The 18,419-nt window shown below is 43.9% G+C and overlaps 1 protein-coding gene and 1 long non-coding RNA gene across 22 annotated transcripts in view; one reads left to right on the top strand and one right to left on the bottom strand.

Moving 5' to 3' along the window:
- The window catches only part of LOC119174053 (uncharacterized), a 461,603-nt gene that overhangs the window by 201,854 nt on the left and 241,330 nt on the right, over window positions 1–18,419 (top strand). For 20 of the 21 annotated variants that reach the window (XR_012895535.1, XR_012895534.1, XM_075896324.1 and 17 more), the window contains one exon: window positions 6,554–6,643. The exons of the other annotated variant lie outside the window; for it this stretch is intronic. Coding sequence is in view for 18 of the 20 variants with exons in the window: in XM_075896324.1 (XP_075752439.1) it covers window positions 6,554–6,643 (90 nt within the window). In the remaining 2 variants the exon portion in view is untranslated. The remainder of the gene's footprint in view (window positions 1–6,553; window positions 6,644–18,419) is intronic. 21 annotated transcript variants of the gene reach the window in all.
- Window positions 7,906–17,235, bottom strand: LOC142818067 (uncharacterized). The gene is made up of 2 exons (XR_012895533.1): window positions 15,798–17,235; window positions 7,906–12,301 (listed from the first exon to the last, which is right to left on the bottom strand). It is a non-coding gene; the product is annotated as an uncharacterized LOC142818067 (long non-coding RNA).

Below are 18,419 nucleotides of genomic sequence, written 5' to 3'. Positions count from 1 at the left end.
CAAGCCAGCGGAATCATCGAGCTTGTCTCTGCTTCCGACTGGGTTTCTCCACTGGTCGTCGTCAAGAAAAAAGATAGATCCCTGCGACTATGCGTCGACTTACGAGAACCGAACAAGGCGGTCGTCGTAGACGGTTTTCCACTTCTTCACCTTGAAGAACTGCTTCATCAGCTCTCCGGAGCGGTATGTTTCTCCAAGCTGGACCTCGCGTCCGCTTATCACCAAGTTGAACTTTCTGAGTGCAGTAGAGACTTGACCACATTTGTATCGCACGAAGGCTTGTTTCGGTTTCGCCGCGTGTGTTTCGGGCTTGCATCTGCCCCTGCAGTGTTTCAGGAAATGATGTCAATTATTCTTAAGGGTTGTAATGGCGCCCCTTGTTACTTGGATGACATTTTGGTGTGGGGACGTACTCGCGAAGAGCACGATGCTAACTTGCATACTGTTCTCAACAGCATTAGTGAATGTGGTATGAACCTAATAACAAGTTCATTTTTTCTCTGAATGAGTTACAATTTCTAGGACATAATGTCAGTTCTCGCGGCTTGACACCTATCGAATCTAAAGTTCAGGCCATTGTCAATGCCCCAACGCCTACTGATGCCAAAACCTTGCAATCGTTTTTAGGTCTTGTTGGTTATTATGCCAAGTTTGTCTCTCATTATGCTGATGTTGTTCAGCCACTGCGTACTCTACTTCGACAAGCACAGCCTTTTGACTGGTCAGCTGAAGCTGAGCAGAGCTTCATTCGAGTTGAGTCAATACTGGCCTCAAAGCTAGCTGTTAATGTTTTCAATGACAAGCTTCCCATCGTCATCACGACGGACGCGTCCGATGTTGGACTCAGAGCAGTATTTCAACAACTCAGAGGTGATCAGCTGATCACTATCGCTTTTGCATCTCGTACATTGACCCCTGCTGAACGCAGATATTCAGTAGGAGAACGTGAAGCTCTCGCGTGTCTTTTTGCCTGTGAGACATGGCATGTTTACTTGTGGGGCCGGCACTTCACATTACGTACACATCACCAAGCACTAGTTGCTCTTCTTTCTGCAGGATCCGAAGGCCGCCGCCTCATTCGCATTGCCCATTGGTGTGCCAAACTCATGTATTATAATTTCAGTGTTCAATACTGTAAAGGTTCTAATAACGTGGTTGCTGATGCACTGTCGCGCCTCCCTCATCAGATAACGGTTACTGAAGAGCGGGATGAAAAGCTTGTTTCATTAGTTACTTCCTGCATTACTAAAGCTGAGCTTCAGGCAGCTACAGCTGCAGATTCCACTTTGTCTCAAGTTCTCAAATACTTACGTGAAGGATGGTCTTCCAAATGTGCTCTTGCTTCTGAATTCTTGCCTTGCTTCGCAGTTCGACAGGAACTGTGTTGTGTCGAGGACTTGCTTTTCCGCGATGAACGCGTGATTCCCCCTGCATATTTTCGTAACAAGCTAATACAGCTTGCCCATGAGGCCCATCCAGGCATTGTCCGCCTTAAACAGAATCTCCGAGACAGGTACTGGTGGCCAGCCTTAGACAAGCAGGTCGAGCATGCAGTTTACAACTGCCATATATGTCAGGCAGCTGACAAGTCTGCCAAACCTGCATTTTCTCCGTTGCAGCCAGTCCAGTGGCCTAATCGGCCTTGGCAGAAGCTCAGCATGGACATCATCGGTCCTTTGCATAATGTTCCGCAACATGCCCGGTTCATTGTTTTTCTCATCGACTACAATTCCAAATAACCAGAGCTTTGTTTCACACATACGGTTACTTCTGAGGTCATCATTGAGTTTCTGTCTTCAATCTTCAGCCGGGAAGGTTTTCCTTATGCCATAGTTACGGACCATGGCCCACAGTTTCAGTCCCAACATTTCGAGGCTTTTCTCTCACAACGAAGAATTCAGCACCTAGGTCATCAGTTTTCTATCCCTAATCAAATGGGCAAATCGAGCGCTTTACTCGCGTTCTGAAGGAACATATCCAGATCGCCCAATTAGAGCACCATCCCCTAAAGCAAGGCTTGACTGAATGTTTAGCTTCGTACAGCTTCACACCACAAGGCACCACTGGAGTGTCTCCTGCTCAACTTCTCCACAGTAGGCAACCGCGAGTTGCTCTCTACATAGTCTCTTTGCCTCGTAACATAGCAGTGTCGTAACTTTGCACCTCGACAAGCAACGAAAAAGTATGTCGACAACCGTCGAGCTGCAAAGCAGTCCAAAGTTTGCACTGGCGATCTAGTCAAGGTTCGTGTGCCAGGCAAGCACCCCAAGTTTCGGGCTTCTTACAAAGTCTTGGGCCAGGTTAGCCCCACTTCTTTTCGCTTAAGTGATGATAACATCTGGAATGCTTCGCGCCTTGTTATTTTTCATACGGATTCACCTTCAACACCTAAAAGCCTTCCCCATCAGGTTCCGTCCACGCCTTTCAACTATGCATCAGACTGTTACATGTGGCCTCCATGTACAACCATTCCTTCTTCAAGGAGGAAGGAGCTACCAGTCGGTGTTGCTGGTTCAAGTACACCAAGTCTTATGGTTCACTTCGAACCTTCAAATACGGCTGAGACCGTTGAACCGGACTCCGGTGCACTAAGTTCTTTCGAAGCTCATGCTGGGAGATCTGATGAGACCGTTAATTTTAACGCTCGTTCAGAGCCTTCACAATCTTCTACTGCTCTTGATGTGTCACATCAGAGCACAAGTGACCAAGGTGCAGAGACACCTGATTCTACACCCAAAAGAGCCCGCCCTAAGCGGAAGAGGCTGAAGCCGCGTCGGTTGGAAGACTACGTGATGTAGAACTCTTGTTCATTACAATTTGTGAACATTATTGTTCTGTGAAAAGGTCAAATGCATCCAAATCAATATTGTACTGAGTTGTGTACATTTTTTTTCAGTGCATTTTCAGGACTTTCATTGTACATTTTTTCAGTGCATTTTCAGGACTCATATTGTGTGAGTTCGGTGTGCCGTTCTCTGAATTTTCATGTGTTCTAATGTACATACCTCGTATAATACGTTGGTACCGATCATGTATAAATAAGAACAGTGTATAGGTGAATTTCTTTGGAGGAGGGGATGATTGTTGTGTTCCGGGTTGTCGGTTTCTGTTTCGGAATGACATGTGAGGATGCCAGGGGGCGCCGCTCTGGCATCCAGGATTTCAAGGCGACTGTAAAATAAAATGAGTGTGCGTTAGGTAACCGTGGAGTGCGGTTGTTGTTCTTCTCTTCAGCGCTTCTCGCCAACCCGCGTGTTCGGGCTGGTCAGCGTCCCCGCAGGCCGCGTTCATCTCCGTCGGCCGTCTTCTTCTTCTGCTTCGTCGGGACCAGCCAGCCCTCAACACAGCACCTACAGAGTCTCGCAAAAAGAACAAGATGTTATACGCCAACAGGTCCAGCAGATGCTCAAGGACGATATCATCCAGCCATCGACCAGTCCCTGGGCGTCCCCCGTTGTGTTAGTAAAGAAAAACGATGGTACCCTGCGATTTTGCGTCGACAACCGAAAGTTGAATAAGATCACGAAGAAAGACGGGTATTCTTTACCACGAATAGACGACTCGCTGGACAGCATTCGCAATGCTTGATACTTTTCTTCCATGGATCTACGCAGCGGCTATTGGCAAATATCTGTTGATGAGCGTGACCGCTAAAAGACCGCCTTCATTATTCCTGACGGACTCTACGAGTTCAAGGTCCTTCCCTTCGGCTTATGCTCGGCGCCAGCTACTTTTCAAAAAATGATGGACACGGTTCTTTCTGAGCTAAGATGGCAATCGTGTCTTGTCTACCTTGACGAAGTGGTCGTCTTCTCGAACACGTTTGAGCAGCACGTCCAGCGCTTACAGGCAGTTCTTCCGGCGATTCAAACAGCTGGACTTTCTCTCAAACCTGAGAAATGCCACTTTGCATTTGAGGAACTGAAATTTCTCGGTCACGTTGTCAGCCACGCCAGTATACACCCAGAGCCTGAGAAAACGAAAGCTGTTGCCACATTTCCTGTCCCAACGAACAAGCGCGACCTCCGCCAATTTCTGGGACTCTGCGCATATTACAGACGCTTCGTCAAGGCTTTTCTAAAATCACAGAACCGCTAGATGAACTTACGAAAGACGGCGTACCATTTGTTTGGGGTCATGATCAGCATCACGTCTTTGACACGCTACGAAACCATCTCCAAGCCCCACCTGTACTCAGTCACTTTGACGACAACGCTACCAAAGAGCTACACATGGATGCCAGCAACGTCGGACTTGGAGCTGTACTTGTTCAATGGCGAATTGGCGTAGAGCGCGTGATTGCCTATGCAAGTCGAACACTATCAACCGCAGAGAAAAACTACTCTGCAACAGAAAAAGAATGCGTAGCCGTTGTTTGGGCTATAACAAAGTTTTGCCCTTATTTATACAGTTGACCATTCAGGGTAGTCAGCGACCACCATTCTTTATGCTGGCTCGCCAACTTCAAAGACCCTTCCTGTCGTCTAGCACGCTGGAGCCTTCGGCTGCAAGAAATTGACGTTACAGTCATTCACAAGTCAGGGCGCTAACACACTGATGCTGACTGTCTCTCACGTGCGCCAATCGGAAGTACAAACGCGGGCGTTGAACAGGACCATACATTTATTTCCTCTTTATCAGCAACTGACTTGGCTCAACAACAACGCGACGACATGGAGCTAAGCCCGCTAATTGACTACCTCGAAGGCCGAAAACACAGCCTTCCTCGAAACTTCGCACGTTCGCTAGCCTCGTTCTGCATCACGGATGGAGCCCTCTATAAGAAAAATTTCGACCATACCCAGGCTACATACCTACTGGTTGCGCCGACCTCGCTTCGGGACAATATTTTACAAGCTTGTCACGACGAACCATCATACGGACACTTTGGCTACACGCGCACATTGGAAAGAATTCGCCGCTCATACTACTGGCCCCGCTTCCCGAAGACAGTCAAGCAGCACGTCCGCACATGCCGCGACTGCCAACGCCGTAAGACTCCCCCTGTCCGACCAGAAGGACTACTACAGCCTATCGCCACGCCGAAGAGACACCATTCCATGAAATTGGCATTGACTTGCTCGGCTCATTTCCCTCCTCTTCGTCTGGAAACTGGTGGGTTGTGGTTGCCACCAATTATTTAACGCGTTACAGCAAAACAAAGGCCCTGCCCAAAGCTACCGCAGCCAAAATTGCACAGTTTTTCGTCACCAGCATTGTACTTTGTCACGGAGCGCCGGCTGTGATAATTACTGATCATGGTACAGCTTTCACCGCAGAGATGCTTCAAGAAGTGCTGAGATTAAGTGGTACGGTACATCGGAACACCACGGGTTATCACCCCCCAAAAAACGGACTCACTGAACGGTTGAACAAGACCATTGCAGATATGCTGTTGATGTATGTGGCCGTTGATTACAAGAAGTGGGATGATATGCTCCCTTACGTAACTTTTTTTACAATACAGCAGCCCAAGAGAGTACAAGTTTCACCTAATTTCGCTTAAATCATAGTCGAGAGGTCACTACAATGCTCGACGCAATGCTCCTTCCCAACAACTTGAGCATGTTCAACAAGGACGCTGCATTGTACGCTCAACGCGCCGAGGAGGCCCGTGATTTCGCCCGACGCGGTATTCAGGCATGCAAAACTGCCGACGCACACCGCTACAACCTAACACACCGAGAGGTTACCTTCCAACCATGCCATGAAGTTTGGGTGTGGACTCCCATCCGACAGCGTGGTCACTCTGAAAAGTTGCTTCAGTGCTACTTCGGCCCTTACAAAGTTCTGCGCCGACTCAGTGACGTTACGTATGAAGTTCTCCCTGAGGGCACCTCAAGACGTTCCCGTCGGTTTCCACTAAGTGATGTGGTGCACGTGTCAAGGCTCAAAACATAGTTCTCGCGTCATCGATCGAACGTGGACTAACTTGCCATGCAATGACTATTTTTTGTCACTTTCGTTTCTTTTTAATTGTCTTGTGTCCTAACTTCTTTCTTCATTGAGTACTTCTATGACACCAGCCCATTTTCTTTTCTTACGGCGGAGTTTTTGGATTCCATGGTAGCATCTTTTCTTTCTCATATTTTCCGAACGCTCATTACCAGCACCAAGCCGATGCTTTTCGAGGAGAGGAAATAATGTCACAGGTATTAGATATGATTCATCAACGGTAGGTGGAATCACTTGGAAGTGAAGAAAGGAGAGGGCTTTTGCTTCCTGGTCTGAGGGCGAGCAAAACGTCGATTTGTCGCTGTCTGTTATTACGCTCGCGGCAATATTCTGACGCGCTACATACACCTAAGAACAGTACCACGGTAGTTGTAGATGCGTAGCGCCATTTTTAATGTTTTATTGCTTGTTGCTTGTTTGCTGAAATACATAGCATAATGCTTGTATTATACAGACGCAAGGAGCTAACTTATGAGAAATAATTCACAGAAAATAATGAGCTGCACTTTTTCTGTATATATGTCTAGCAATATGTTTTAGTGCCAGTGAAGCGCTTGATCTTAATGTTTCTTTTTGCAAACGCATCACACATTCGCAGTGGTCCCTGAGGGCCGAGATTGCACAATGGACTGGGAGTGCGAACGCTCTGGCATGGTATGCATCGAACGCAGCTGCCGTCACAAAGTCGGTGAGTTTGTATTATAGTAACTAATCTGACATATTCTACAAGTCCTGATTTCCGGATGGATGAATGCATGAATGCTGTGAGCGTCTTCTTTATAAAGGGGCGATGACATGTGTGCCACCAGGCTTGCAAAAAAAAACGAAAACTATATCTTTCTTTTTATGTTGGCCTTTCGCTTCATCTACTTCGAATAAATTGATCTTAGTATAACAAAAAATGTGTTCGGCCTTTCTGCCTCTACAGGCAGAATGACGGCCTTTTCTCACTATTTCTGTCCTTTAACTGTACTTTTGAGCCACCAATACTGTAACTGTCTTTACTCGCTTCAATAATGGACGTATTCAGCTTTCCATGTTTGTCCCTGAAACCCAAAGCCTCATGTTGGGTTGTACTGACACGTATATCTGGGGGGATATCGCCTCGTTCAAAGAGGGCATGTTTTATCGTATGCCTAACTCCCCCGCAGCATGTACAATGTTCTTCTTCTTTATAGAGTCTTGCTTTATTAGTACGCGTTCTAAGACAACCCTACGTCGCTTCGAACAGTAAATCGCTTCCTTTTGAATTATCGTACAACCACTCTTTCCTTATTTGGTTTTCGCCCTTCCTGTAGTTACTGAGAGCCAGATTCTTTTCTATTCGCTCCACCTCCATGAATTTTTGCTTAATGCTTTTTGTTTTTGTGTCACCCGCGCTGCCAGCTGTATATTTACTGGTGAGCCTCCTAGTTTTTTTTTCCACTTGGTGTTGGCTCTCTTTCTACACAAATACCTGAGCACCTTACCTGCCCATCTACTCTCCTTATTTTCCTAAGCCCCTCTTAAATATTCACGTTGCTCAGAGCTTCCCTTGCTGCAAAGCCTGTCTATACCATACCCGTTTTTACGGCCTTATTCGTCGTCTTCACATGAGCGCTCAACGCGAGGCGTCCCACGTTCCTTCAATTTACATCCATTTCTGACTGCCGCTCTGACTTCATGCACACCACTTAGTTCCGAAATGTAGGCCCAGAAGCCATTACGCCTTTCGACAGACATCGAAGGACTTCATATCTCAGAACGCTCCGTGCTTAATTATTGCAGCATTCGTGTTTCTTTTTGCAGCCGATGTTTTTTTTTCTTGTACCTCCATATACCTGTCTCCCTCCCTTGCTCATACTCTGAAGTGTCTCAGCTCGCTTACCTTTGGTATTTTTGGCCCTGTATTGACACCGCCTTGTTGTTGTAATCATTGAATATCATCAATACACCTTTGCTTGCACTGAATTCTTCCTTTCTTTCTTTCTTTATTTGTTTCTTTCTGTGCCAGTACAGAAAATGGAGCGAAGGCAGAAGGCTGAAAGCCTGAAAAAAGGCCTTTGCTCCAAATACAGTGAGGCAGACAGGCTGACATAAGAATTTTGCAGGATACAGAAAAAAATACAAAATTATACAAAAATACATAAGGTACATGTGCAAATACTGTAACACATACAAGAGTAATAAAGTGTTATTTATGGTAAACAGAAATATACATAACCATCTTAATGTTTCAAATACGAATAGATATAAGTTGCGATTTCTCATCGCTATTGCAAGGATATAGAAAAATAACAATATACACAGGAAAGCATAGGAAAAGAACACACGCATAAAAAGCATCAGATACAACTTAGGCAAAGAGGACACATAAAACGATAGCAAAGAAAATTCAATGTTGTTCTCGATCAGTACCATCCTGATCGTATGCTTCGAAACTGTACAATTTATATCTAGGAGGCTGATTATTTTGTTTAACAACATGGGTATCTGAAAAGATGAGTGTTGTCGTCCGTAGATCGTTCGAGTCTTCGTAGTCCTTCTAGCGTAAGTACCAAAATCGTACAGAGAACCACGAGAATCCAGTGAATGATAGAGTCTATTGCGTTTTATGTACTGAAATAACTTAAAATAATAAATCTGGTTTGCTTTGAGTATGCGATATTTTGAAAATAGCGGTTCTGTCCGCAAGTCACGTATAGGGCCACGAAAGTCTTCAAAGATTCTCAGAACCCTCTTTTGTAGAATAACCAATTTAGAATAGTTTGTTAGTGTTGTAGTCCCCCACACAAGAGCGCAGTAAGAAAGTCGTGAGTAGAAGACAGTATAATAAAGGATGTTTTTTAGCCACAGTGGTATGAGAGAATTTAACCTGTATAAGCATCCAATACTTTGACTTTAACTTTGCTATGTGTTTATCATATGGTGGTTTTGGACGTTAAACCCCACAAATCAATCAACTTTGCTATGTGCTTATTCTAAGATAGGTCTTCTTGAACTTTTGGCTGTTAACTTGTTCTAATATGTGTCCCTGGTAGGTTATAGTCATATTAAAATTTCTTGGTTTATTCACGGGCGCAAACAGAATGTACTTGGTCTTATTTGCGTTCAAGCACAACTTATTAAGTTTTAACTATGACGAGAGTCGATTCAAAAAACATTCACGTTCTCTTCAAGGTCGACAAGTGAACAACTCTCGAAAAAATGTTTGTGTCGTCCGCGTACATTACTAGTTTGGGGCAATCTAGAATGTGGCAAAGATCATTGATATAAATTATAAATAGGAGGGGACCAGAATTGATCCCTGTGGCACTCCTTTCTCGACTACGACGTAGTCTGAATGCACGTAATTTATGCTCAAAAATTGGTGTCAATTTGCTAAATAGCTTTTCAATAGGTCATGTGCAATTCCTCGTATACCACATGAGCTTAATTTATGCAAGAGGATGTCATGACATGCGGTATCAAACGCTTTGCGCAGATCCATGGATAGCCCAACTGCATATAATTTTTTCTCAAAATTCCCTATTATGTGATCTTTTATTTGAAATAATGCAAGCTCTGCAGACTTATTTTTTGGAAGCCAAATTGCGCATTATTTAAAACAGTGTATTAATCAAAAAAATCCTGGAGCCGCTCGTTCAATGTACTTTTGTAAACTTTCGAAAGAACAGGTAGCACTGATATGGGCCGATAGTTGGTGATGTGTTTTGGAATGCCGCCTTTAAAGATCAGACATACGCGAGCAATTTTCAGCTTATCTGGGAATATGCCCGTGGAGAAACAAAGATTGATGATATACGCTAAGGGAGCAGATAACACATCGGCCACGTATTTTATCGGCACAGGTTTTATTTCGTCGTACCCTGCTGCACATTTGTTTTTTATTTTCCTAATGCTTTTTTCAACTTCGATGCATGTGACAGGGGTTAACGCAATTGTATTGGGAATACTATAACTATTTGACAACAGATGTAGGCCCTCACTATCGGTGTCATCTTGGGTGTCACAGCACGTTACGAAATACTTGTTGAATGCTGTTTCTGCATTAACATCACTAAGGACACCCGCTTCTGTCTCTATGGAAGTTACATTGCTGCGAGGTTTGTGGCCCAGCAGGCCTGTGACCTCATCCCAGATTTTCCTTGGGTCATTGCTTATTCTGCTGAAAACATCTGCGTAATAGTTTATCTTGGCCTGTTTCAGCTCATAATTAGGTTGATTTTTGTACTTCTTGTATTCCTTTGGCATATTCATGTGGCGGGACTTGACAAATGCATGAAACATGTGGTGTTTATTCTTTATGTTGTATGCAAGGCATTTGAAATTCAAGGTTTTCTTATTTTTTTAATCTGTTGTTTCTTCATAACCTTCGGAAACGCAATATCGTAACAGTGTTCTCGTTTTACGAATAATATCTCATATGAATCAATTGCGTCTGCTACCTGAAGCACACGCTTCCAGTCCTCTTCAATAATTCATTGACGAAATACCTACAGCATTCCTGGATCATAAAGGACATTGATTTTACGAAATACCACCTTTTCATTATTATTCTTTTGATAGCAGTCACGTGATATAGGAAAGACTAAAAAAATGGGTAGATGATCGTTTATTTCCAAAGAAAGTGTCCCAGCGACACGATAAAGAGCATACGTTCATGATGCAAATATCAAGCAGAGTTGCCGTTTCAGCCGTCACTCGCGTGGCTTTTGTGATAACGTTTTCACAAGCGAAGTAGTTCATAACCTCTGTTAGCTGTCGAGCTGAGGCATCCAGTGAAAGCTTATCAACGTTGACGTCACCCATGATCGCAAAATCTAAACTCGAATGGCAGGAATAATTCAGCACATTTTCAATCGACTCCAGAAATGCTGGCTTACTACCTGTGGGTGGCCTGTAGACCACGATTATAAGTGCCCTAGGCAGGCGCATCACTAAGAATTCAATGTTTTTGTTCACACTGAAAAATTGAGGAATAAATTCATGGTTAATTGTATCCTTGACCTAAATGGCCACACCACCTCCTCGTCCTCCAGTACGCACAAGGCCATTATAAGTATAACCTTGAAAATAAGGAGGATCTTCACCACTCCTTAGCCAGGTTTTTGAAAACATAAGCATGTCAAAAGCAAAAGAAAGCTGAGAGAAGTAGTCATCCAGCTGATCTTTATTACGTATGCTGCGTACGTTCACAAGAAACAGTGTTAATCGCTTGTGAGCGTCGTGCAGCAGTGAATTGAAAGATTCAAGCTCATAATAGCACACTTTTGCCATTTAGGTAGTGTTTCGACAACATAATAACCCCTAATACAATTTAATCTGCGACAGCTTGTCACTGACAGCCTCTGCTGTCATTTTACTTAGATCGTTGGTAGTGGCTATTCTGAGCTCCTGCGAACTTTCGTTTCGATGGGCGAATACCTTCCCATTTGTTGTCCAGACAAACTTTCACTTCATCTCCCTTTTACGTTGTATTGCGGCCCCAAGCAGTCGTTTGCCATTCCTTGTCAAGTGTTCATTACCGTACACTGGGGATGACACTTGACTTCCCAGTACCCCACTGTCAATTTTAGCTTTCCTTGCCTTTCTTAGCAAGGCATTCCGTTTAGTTATTCTCACAAAGCAAACAACTATGTTGCTTACATCATGCCGAGAAGAGGGCACTCTATGGCATGTGTCAACATCATCCTCAGAAATTTCTTCATGCACAATAACTCCAATTTTCTTATCAGCCTCGAATGGTTCAGGTTATTGGAACGCTAGTACTGCTCGACTTCTTCGACCCTGCTCCGCAGTTGGGCATTTTCCACTTTTAGGTCCTTGTTTTCTTTCAGTATCTGACTAAGGCCCTCTTTGAGGTCCTTTACTTCTTTCAAACTGTCCTTAATCTCTCGGAGCTCTTTTTTTAATTCGTGGCGTAGGTCGTCGATGGCCTTTGCCTTGTCACGCAAATCCTTCGTCATCGTAGGGTGGGAACAAAATATATGCAATGCACTCAGACAGAGCTGTAATCAATAAAAAAAACAAAAAAAAACAATGAACTATGTCCGGTGGCAGTGCACAAAGGTAAGAAAAAAATAGCGGCTACAATATTACCGTGTACGTTTATCTCACGTGCAAAAAGGTGTATCTTTTAGTACGTAGTTCCAACGTGCACTGCTGGCGGACTGCAGAAGATGCGATGTTCCCGCAGGCTTTATATCTCAGACAGAAACGATTGCCCTCTGGTGACGACGTTCTCGCGATGATGAGATCTTGCAATCTTGATCACAGAGCGGGCGACAGTTGTCTGCCGGGTCGTCAATTTCCTCGCTTGCGGCGATGTCAGGTGCTCGCTCGCGCAGATGCTCGCAAGAAGTGCCTGCAAAAAGGTGTATCTTTCAGTGCGTAGTTCCAACGTGCACTGCTGTCGGACTGCCTAAAGCCCTAAAGACTTGCGTTTCCTTCCGAATATATCCGCTAGCCGCTGTACATCACCTTGATTTTCTGCGAATAGGACAATATCGTCTGCGTAAAATAGAACTCGAAGCTTCTGCTGAACCACCGCTCAGTCTGTTTGCGTGACGTATTAAACCCTATGTTGCAACTTCAAGCGCTCTTTCTATTCTCACCATGTACAGCATGAATGCAGCAAAGACAAAAAAAAAACCCTGTCTCAGCCCTTTGTTAATTTCAACGCTGTCTTTGCTGCTTATTTCTTCAAATTCAAGCAAAATGTAATTTCTTGGTATATTTCTCTCAAAAGCTGTGTACACACATTGCCTATGCCGACTTTCTTCAATATTTCCCTCAACATATCCCTATCAACGTTGCCATACGCCCCAGTGATGTCTGGACAAGCTACGTATATGGGCCTGATTTCTCCTTTAAAGGGCCTCTTACCAGGTTTGACAATTTTGAGCTGACAAGCGCAATGCGTAGACGAGGCGTTCGTGATCACGTCTGTCAAACTTTGCAACGCTACGTGCCACGGAAATGGGTCAAATTTCAAGATGAAAGCTGCTTCCCCTCCCCTCTGCCAGCGCACGCGTTAAAAATGAGGGCATGACGTAGGCGTAGGAATGCTGCTACGTACACGGCAATGCAGTGACATTGGTCCTCTATGCAGACGAGTCTGCTCTGACGTTGTCAACAGTATACCACGTGACATGGCTAAAATTATTTAACACAGCATGCGTAGTTTATGTATTTGTTGCTTTAAGAAATTAATAAAACTCGAAATAAATGATGAGACGCATTCAAAAATTGTGCGCGTTTTTCTTCCATTTGTTCCCGTGAAATGCTACGAGGTGCGGGACTAATGTGCCAGCGTTTCACGTGCGTTCGTGTCCCCGCGGTCAGCGCAGTGAGCAGAGAACCGCCGCGGAACGCTCCTACGCGTTCGCGCACTCATTGTGCTCATCTACTCTACCGCGTCTAAGCCAGCTTTTCCAAACCATCCCGCAGAAGCAGGCAGACGACCACAAAATAATGTTGGTCAACAAAGCAACGCCGCTGGCGTGCTCGGGTGTTGGACTTGTTTGGGCACATCATGCGCACGTCCCCTCTTGGTCGGATGCCAGAGAGGGTGGGGAAAAGATTTGTCTTGCGAAGGCTACGCAGAGGAGCGGCAAGGGTTTTGAGCTCGCCTCCTCTCCCCCTCGTTTCGCACCACTTCAAAAAACCTGTTTTCTCCGCTCGTATTGAACCGATACGAACAATTTTTGTGGCAAAACGTTCCTCATCAGACACCCAATAACTTCCAATGTCTAACTAAAATTTGGCATGGGCCTGGTGAGTGGCCCTTTAAGATGAACTGATAGAATAATGGATGTATCCAGCTGCGCCCTTTGGATAACGAGGTGGCTCACACCACCTAGTCATGAAGTTTAGTACTATCCCTATGTGTTGAAGGATTGAATTTCACTCGCGCCTTGATTGTAGCCACTAATCAGTTACCCTCCTCCTGGTTATTTCTACCTGTTTAAAGCCTACTTTGCCTTCACTGTCCCTAAACACCAATGCTTTTAATAATTCCGCGCCATTATCTTCCATAATGGAGCCATTTACAGAACATTATCGAAGAGCCCTTTACAGAACATTATTGGGTGGTGCCCTTTACAGAACATTATCGAATGTCCAGGCGTTTCTTCCTGTTCTCCACATGCACTACGTAACGTGGCTGTGCTTTCGTATTTGACTCGGTACGTCTTGGTTTGCAATACTTCCGTTTTGGTATCGAACAGCAGAGTACTGTTCCATATTTATTGTAGATATTTTCTGTTGCAATTTCCTGCTTGAAAGTTCGTCAGGTCTCCAGTGATGATTTCGTAAGCATTCTAATCTTCTGAATTCCCTGTCTGTTTCTTTCACCTTTCTCTTAACCGAGGTTTCCTTTTTCCTCAGTATTCTGCTGTTGTCAAAATACTTGCTTGACAATTTTCCAATTCGCTTCCTCAATTTAGTAGAAACACTCTTCATGTACAAATAGCTGGAAACTTTCCAAGCTCAACGCTTCTCAATCATTTTTTTCAATCACTCTTCAAAGTCTAATTGTCTCTACCTTTCCTGCCCTCAAACGATGTCCATCCCATGTCACACTGTACGCCCTGATTTGGAGGATTCCCCTGTGATCTCAAAGAAAGTCTCTTTGCCACGTCGTTTAATTTCCAACCTTGATTGAACCTCTGATTTCATGCACAAAACCACGTTGCGGAACGTTAAACCCGGGATTATGACACCTTTCCAAATCCCTCTCACAACATTATACTCATTGTAGTCCCACCGTGCCCATTTTTTTATTACTGCTACATTACTGTATCTTTCATGCTCCCTTAGGTGTTCAGCACCGTTATTTATCTATACGCCCAAATATTTGTCTTTATGCGCTATTTCTAGCGTCACTTCCTGTATGTTATGCTCCCTGCCTTTCTTATCAAAAATTCATCATTGCGGATTGCCCCCTGCTGACCTTCAAATTTACCCCATCTCCCTCATTACCACAGATATATATCAATCCCTGCAGATCTTTCTTGTTGTCGGCTAATAATACTATATCATTTGTATACATCAGCGCTGGTAAAGGCTATGCTATTTGTTTTCCTTGCTTGGCAAAAAAAAAGAACGAGTCGACTGCCCTCTAATTTATCTTCTAGTTCCCGTAGATACAGCATAAATAAAAAAGCTGACAAGGGACATCTCTGTCGAAGCCCACGTCATATCTATATATGTTCAGATACCTATTTTTCCGATTTTATAACTAACTTGTTACTTTTATGAATATCCTATAAAGAGATTAGTTATTCCATCTTCCACATTTAGTGTGTCCTGTATTCTCCCCAAGTTTTCTTGAATTACACTATCATAAGCTCCATTTATATCTAGAAATGTCAGCCACAGGCACCTGTGTTCCTTTTCCGCTGTTTCAATACAGTGCATCAATGAAAACAGATTTTGTTTTAGGCTCTTTCGTTTACACAACTCATTTTGTATTTCTCCCAGCACCCCCTAATTCTCCACCCATGTCCTTAGTTTTTACCACGACCTACTCTACTCATGACCTGCCCAGATAGCCCCGCTCGAGCCCCCATGCCTTGTTTCTACTTTCTGCCGCTAGGGTCTTACCTACGAGCGGTGTGGCGCCAGTCAGCACCTGCTTATTGACGTCACTTTCTGCGCTTGTGGTCAACAAAGCGCTCATATTGTGTAATTATTATGCACAAGTAAAAATAAATCGAAATGAATATACGAAGAGTTATTCAGAAGTTTTTTGCAATTAACTGGACGCAACAACACATAGGCTGTCCTACATTTGGTATATCTACGGGTTCCCATGTTAGTCAAAGAATGTACAATAAATACATAAATTCACTGAATACCTTACTTGACCAGCCATCTAAGTGACAAAAAAGTCACATATATGCCAGCAGTTCATCACAGAATGCAGGAATTCTTAGTCCAGCACCGTCCAAACAGCCGTAGAATAGCAGACGAACATGTTATAGGTACCGCCACCAATGGCGAGCCTTGAACGAGAGCGGGGCACGCACTTCGATAGGAAATCTGCTATCTGGGCAGGTCAGGAGTACAGTAGGTCGCGGTCTTTACTATCTGCATCACCAGCTTGTAAACTACTGATGTCTCTGTCATAGGACGATAGGCGTATATACCAGCTTTGTCTCCCTTGCCTTTATATATTATGTTCATCTTACTTATTTTATACCTATTGGGGGCTTTATCATACACTATTGCTTCGCTCGCTGCCGCTCTTAATGTTTGCTTAGAGTTTCGTCCTAGTTTCTTTATTAGCATAATTGGAATGCCGTAAAGGCCTGTTGACGTGTTTTTAGGAACCGTTCTCTCTGCACTTTTCCACTCTCGTTGCCCCAGTATAGCCACTGCACTAACTGGTGCGGAGAAGGGTAATTATCTGCCTCGCGAGTGCTTTGAAGACGCCGCTGCTACGTAATCTCCACAGTCGCTCCCGAGAAAGGAACCAAGTCGGTTTCGAAACGTCACGTTTCTTCAAAACTTTTGGTTGAAGTCTAAATCATCTCCCAGCTTCATACCCAACTAGACTTCTGTCGAGTGTTTACATTTAAGGGTGGAAGCCTTTACAGAACATTTTCACATTTTCAGCCGTTTCCTCCACCTCTCCACGCGCACAGCATATTGTGTCTATGCCTTCGTATTTGGCTCGGTACGTCTTGGTCTCCTATACTCCCGTTCTGGCCTCGAACAGCCGAAAACTACCCTGAGACTCATCGTAAATGTTTTCTTTTGCATTTTCTTGCTTGGAAGTTGGGTAGGTCTTCAGTGATGATTTCGTAAGTATTCCAATCTTCCACAAGACCCTGTCTGTTTCCTTCACCTTCTTCTCAACCGATGTTTTCTTTTGGCTTGGTAATATGCTGTTGTCTAAATACTTGCTCGACAATTTTTCAGTTCGCTTCCTCCATTTAGTATCAACAATCTTCATGTAAAAGTAGCAGGAAACTTTCTTAGCCCAACGCTCCTCTACCATTCTTCTCAATCGCTCCTCTAATTCCAACATGCTGCTAGCTTCTCTGCACTCAAACGATGTCCATTCATTGTCACCCTGCACCCAATAGTTTGGTGTATTCCCATGTGTTACCAAAGCGATTCTACCTACAATACCTTGTTTACTTTCAAATCTTGCTTGAACTTCTGATTTTATGCACAAGACCGCAATGCCGAATGTCAAACCTGGGAACATGACACCTTTCCAAATCCCTCTCACAACATCATACCTAATGTAGTTCCACAGTGCCCTATTTTTTATCACAGCTGCATTCCTGGTTCTCTCAGTCATTACGTATCTTTCGTGCTCCCTTAGATACTCAGCCCCGTTATTTATCCATACGCCCAAGTATTTGAATTTATCCACTATTTCTAGCGTGACTTCCTGTATCTTTGGCCCACTGCCTTGATTATCATTCGAAATGATGATTGCTTATTTGTCCCTGCTGAACTTCAAATTTAACCTATCTCCTTTTTTACCCCAGATGTCTATCAATGCCGGCAGATATTTCTTGTTGTCGGCTAATACTACTTTATCATCTGGATGCATCACTGCTGGCAATGATTGTTGAATGTGTTTTCCTTGCTTGGCGAAACAGAGGCTGAATCCGAATTGACTCTCCTCTAATTAGGATTCTAGTTCTTGGAGATACAGCATAAATAACAAAGGCAACAAGGGACATTCCTGTCGATGACCGCATTGTATCTGCATAGGTTTAGATACCAGTTCTTCCGATTTGATAACTACCTTGTTACTTTTATAGATGTCCTTTAGAAGATCAGTTATTTCATCTTCCACATAAAGTGTGTCCAGTATTCCCTACAAGTATTCTTGAATCACACTATCGTAAGCTCCCTGGATATCTAAAAATGCCAGCCACAGGGGCCTGTGCACTTGTTTCGCTATTTCAATACACTGCATCAATGAAAACAGATTGTCCTCCAATTTCTTTTGTTTACGAAACCCATTTAGTAGTTCTTACAGCACCCGCTCATTTTTCATCCTGTCTTTAGTCTTTACTATCTGCATCACCAGCCTGTAAACTACTGATGTCACTGCTATAGGACGTTAGTTGTTTATATCGGCTTTGTCCCTCTTTCCTTTATAGATCACGCTCATCCTGCTCAATTTCCACCCATTGGGAGCTTCACCATTAAATAATGCTTTTTTCGCTGCCTCACTTATTGGTTGCTTAGAGCTTAGTCCTAGTTTCTTTATTAGCATGATTGGGATGCTTTCAGGGCCTGTTGATATGCAATTAGTAAATTTTTCACTGCCCTTTCCCACTCTCGTTTTCCTAATAGAGCCACTGAGCTAATTGGTTCATCCTCATCTAGTACGGTGAATGCAGCGCTTTCTTAGTGTTTAAATTTTTCCGTCACAATTGTTTTTATATATTCTATTGTCTCATCCCCTTCTAGTTTGACCCCTTCAACTTTAGGTATAAACCCCCACTTCA

This window comes from Rhipicephalus microplus, chromosome 5 (genome assembly GCF_043290135.1).
Source record: "Rhipicephalus microplus isolate Deutch F79 chromosome 5, USDA_Rmic, whole genome shotgun sequence".
Classification (NCBI taxonomy): domain Eukaryota; kingdom Metazoa; phylum Arthropoda; class Arachnida; order Ixodida; family Ixodidae; genus Rhipicephalus; species Rhipicephalus microplus.
Note: the sequence above shows the minus strand (reverse complement) of the source record. Positions and strands in the feature narration are given on the sequence as shown.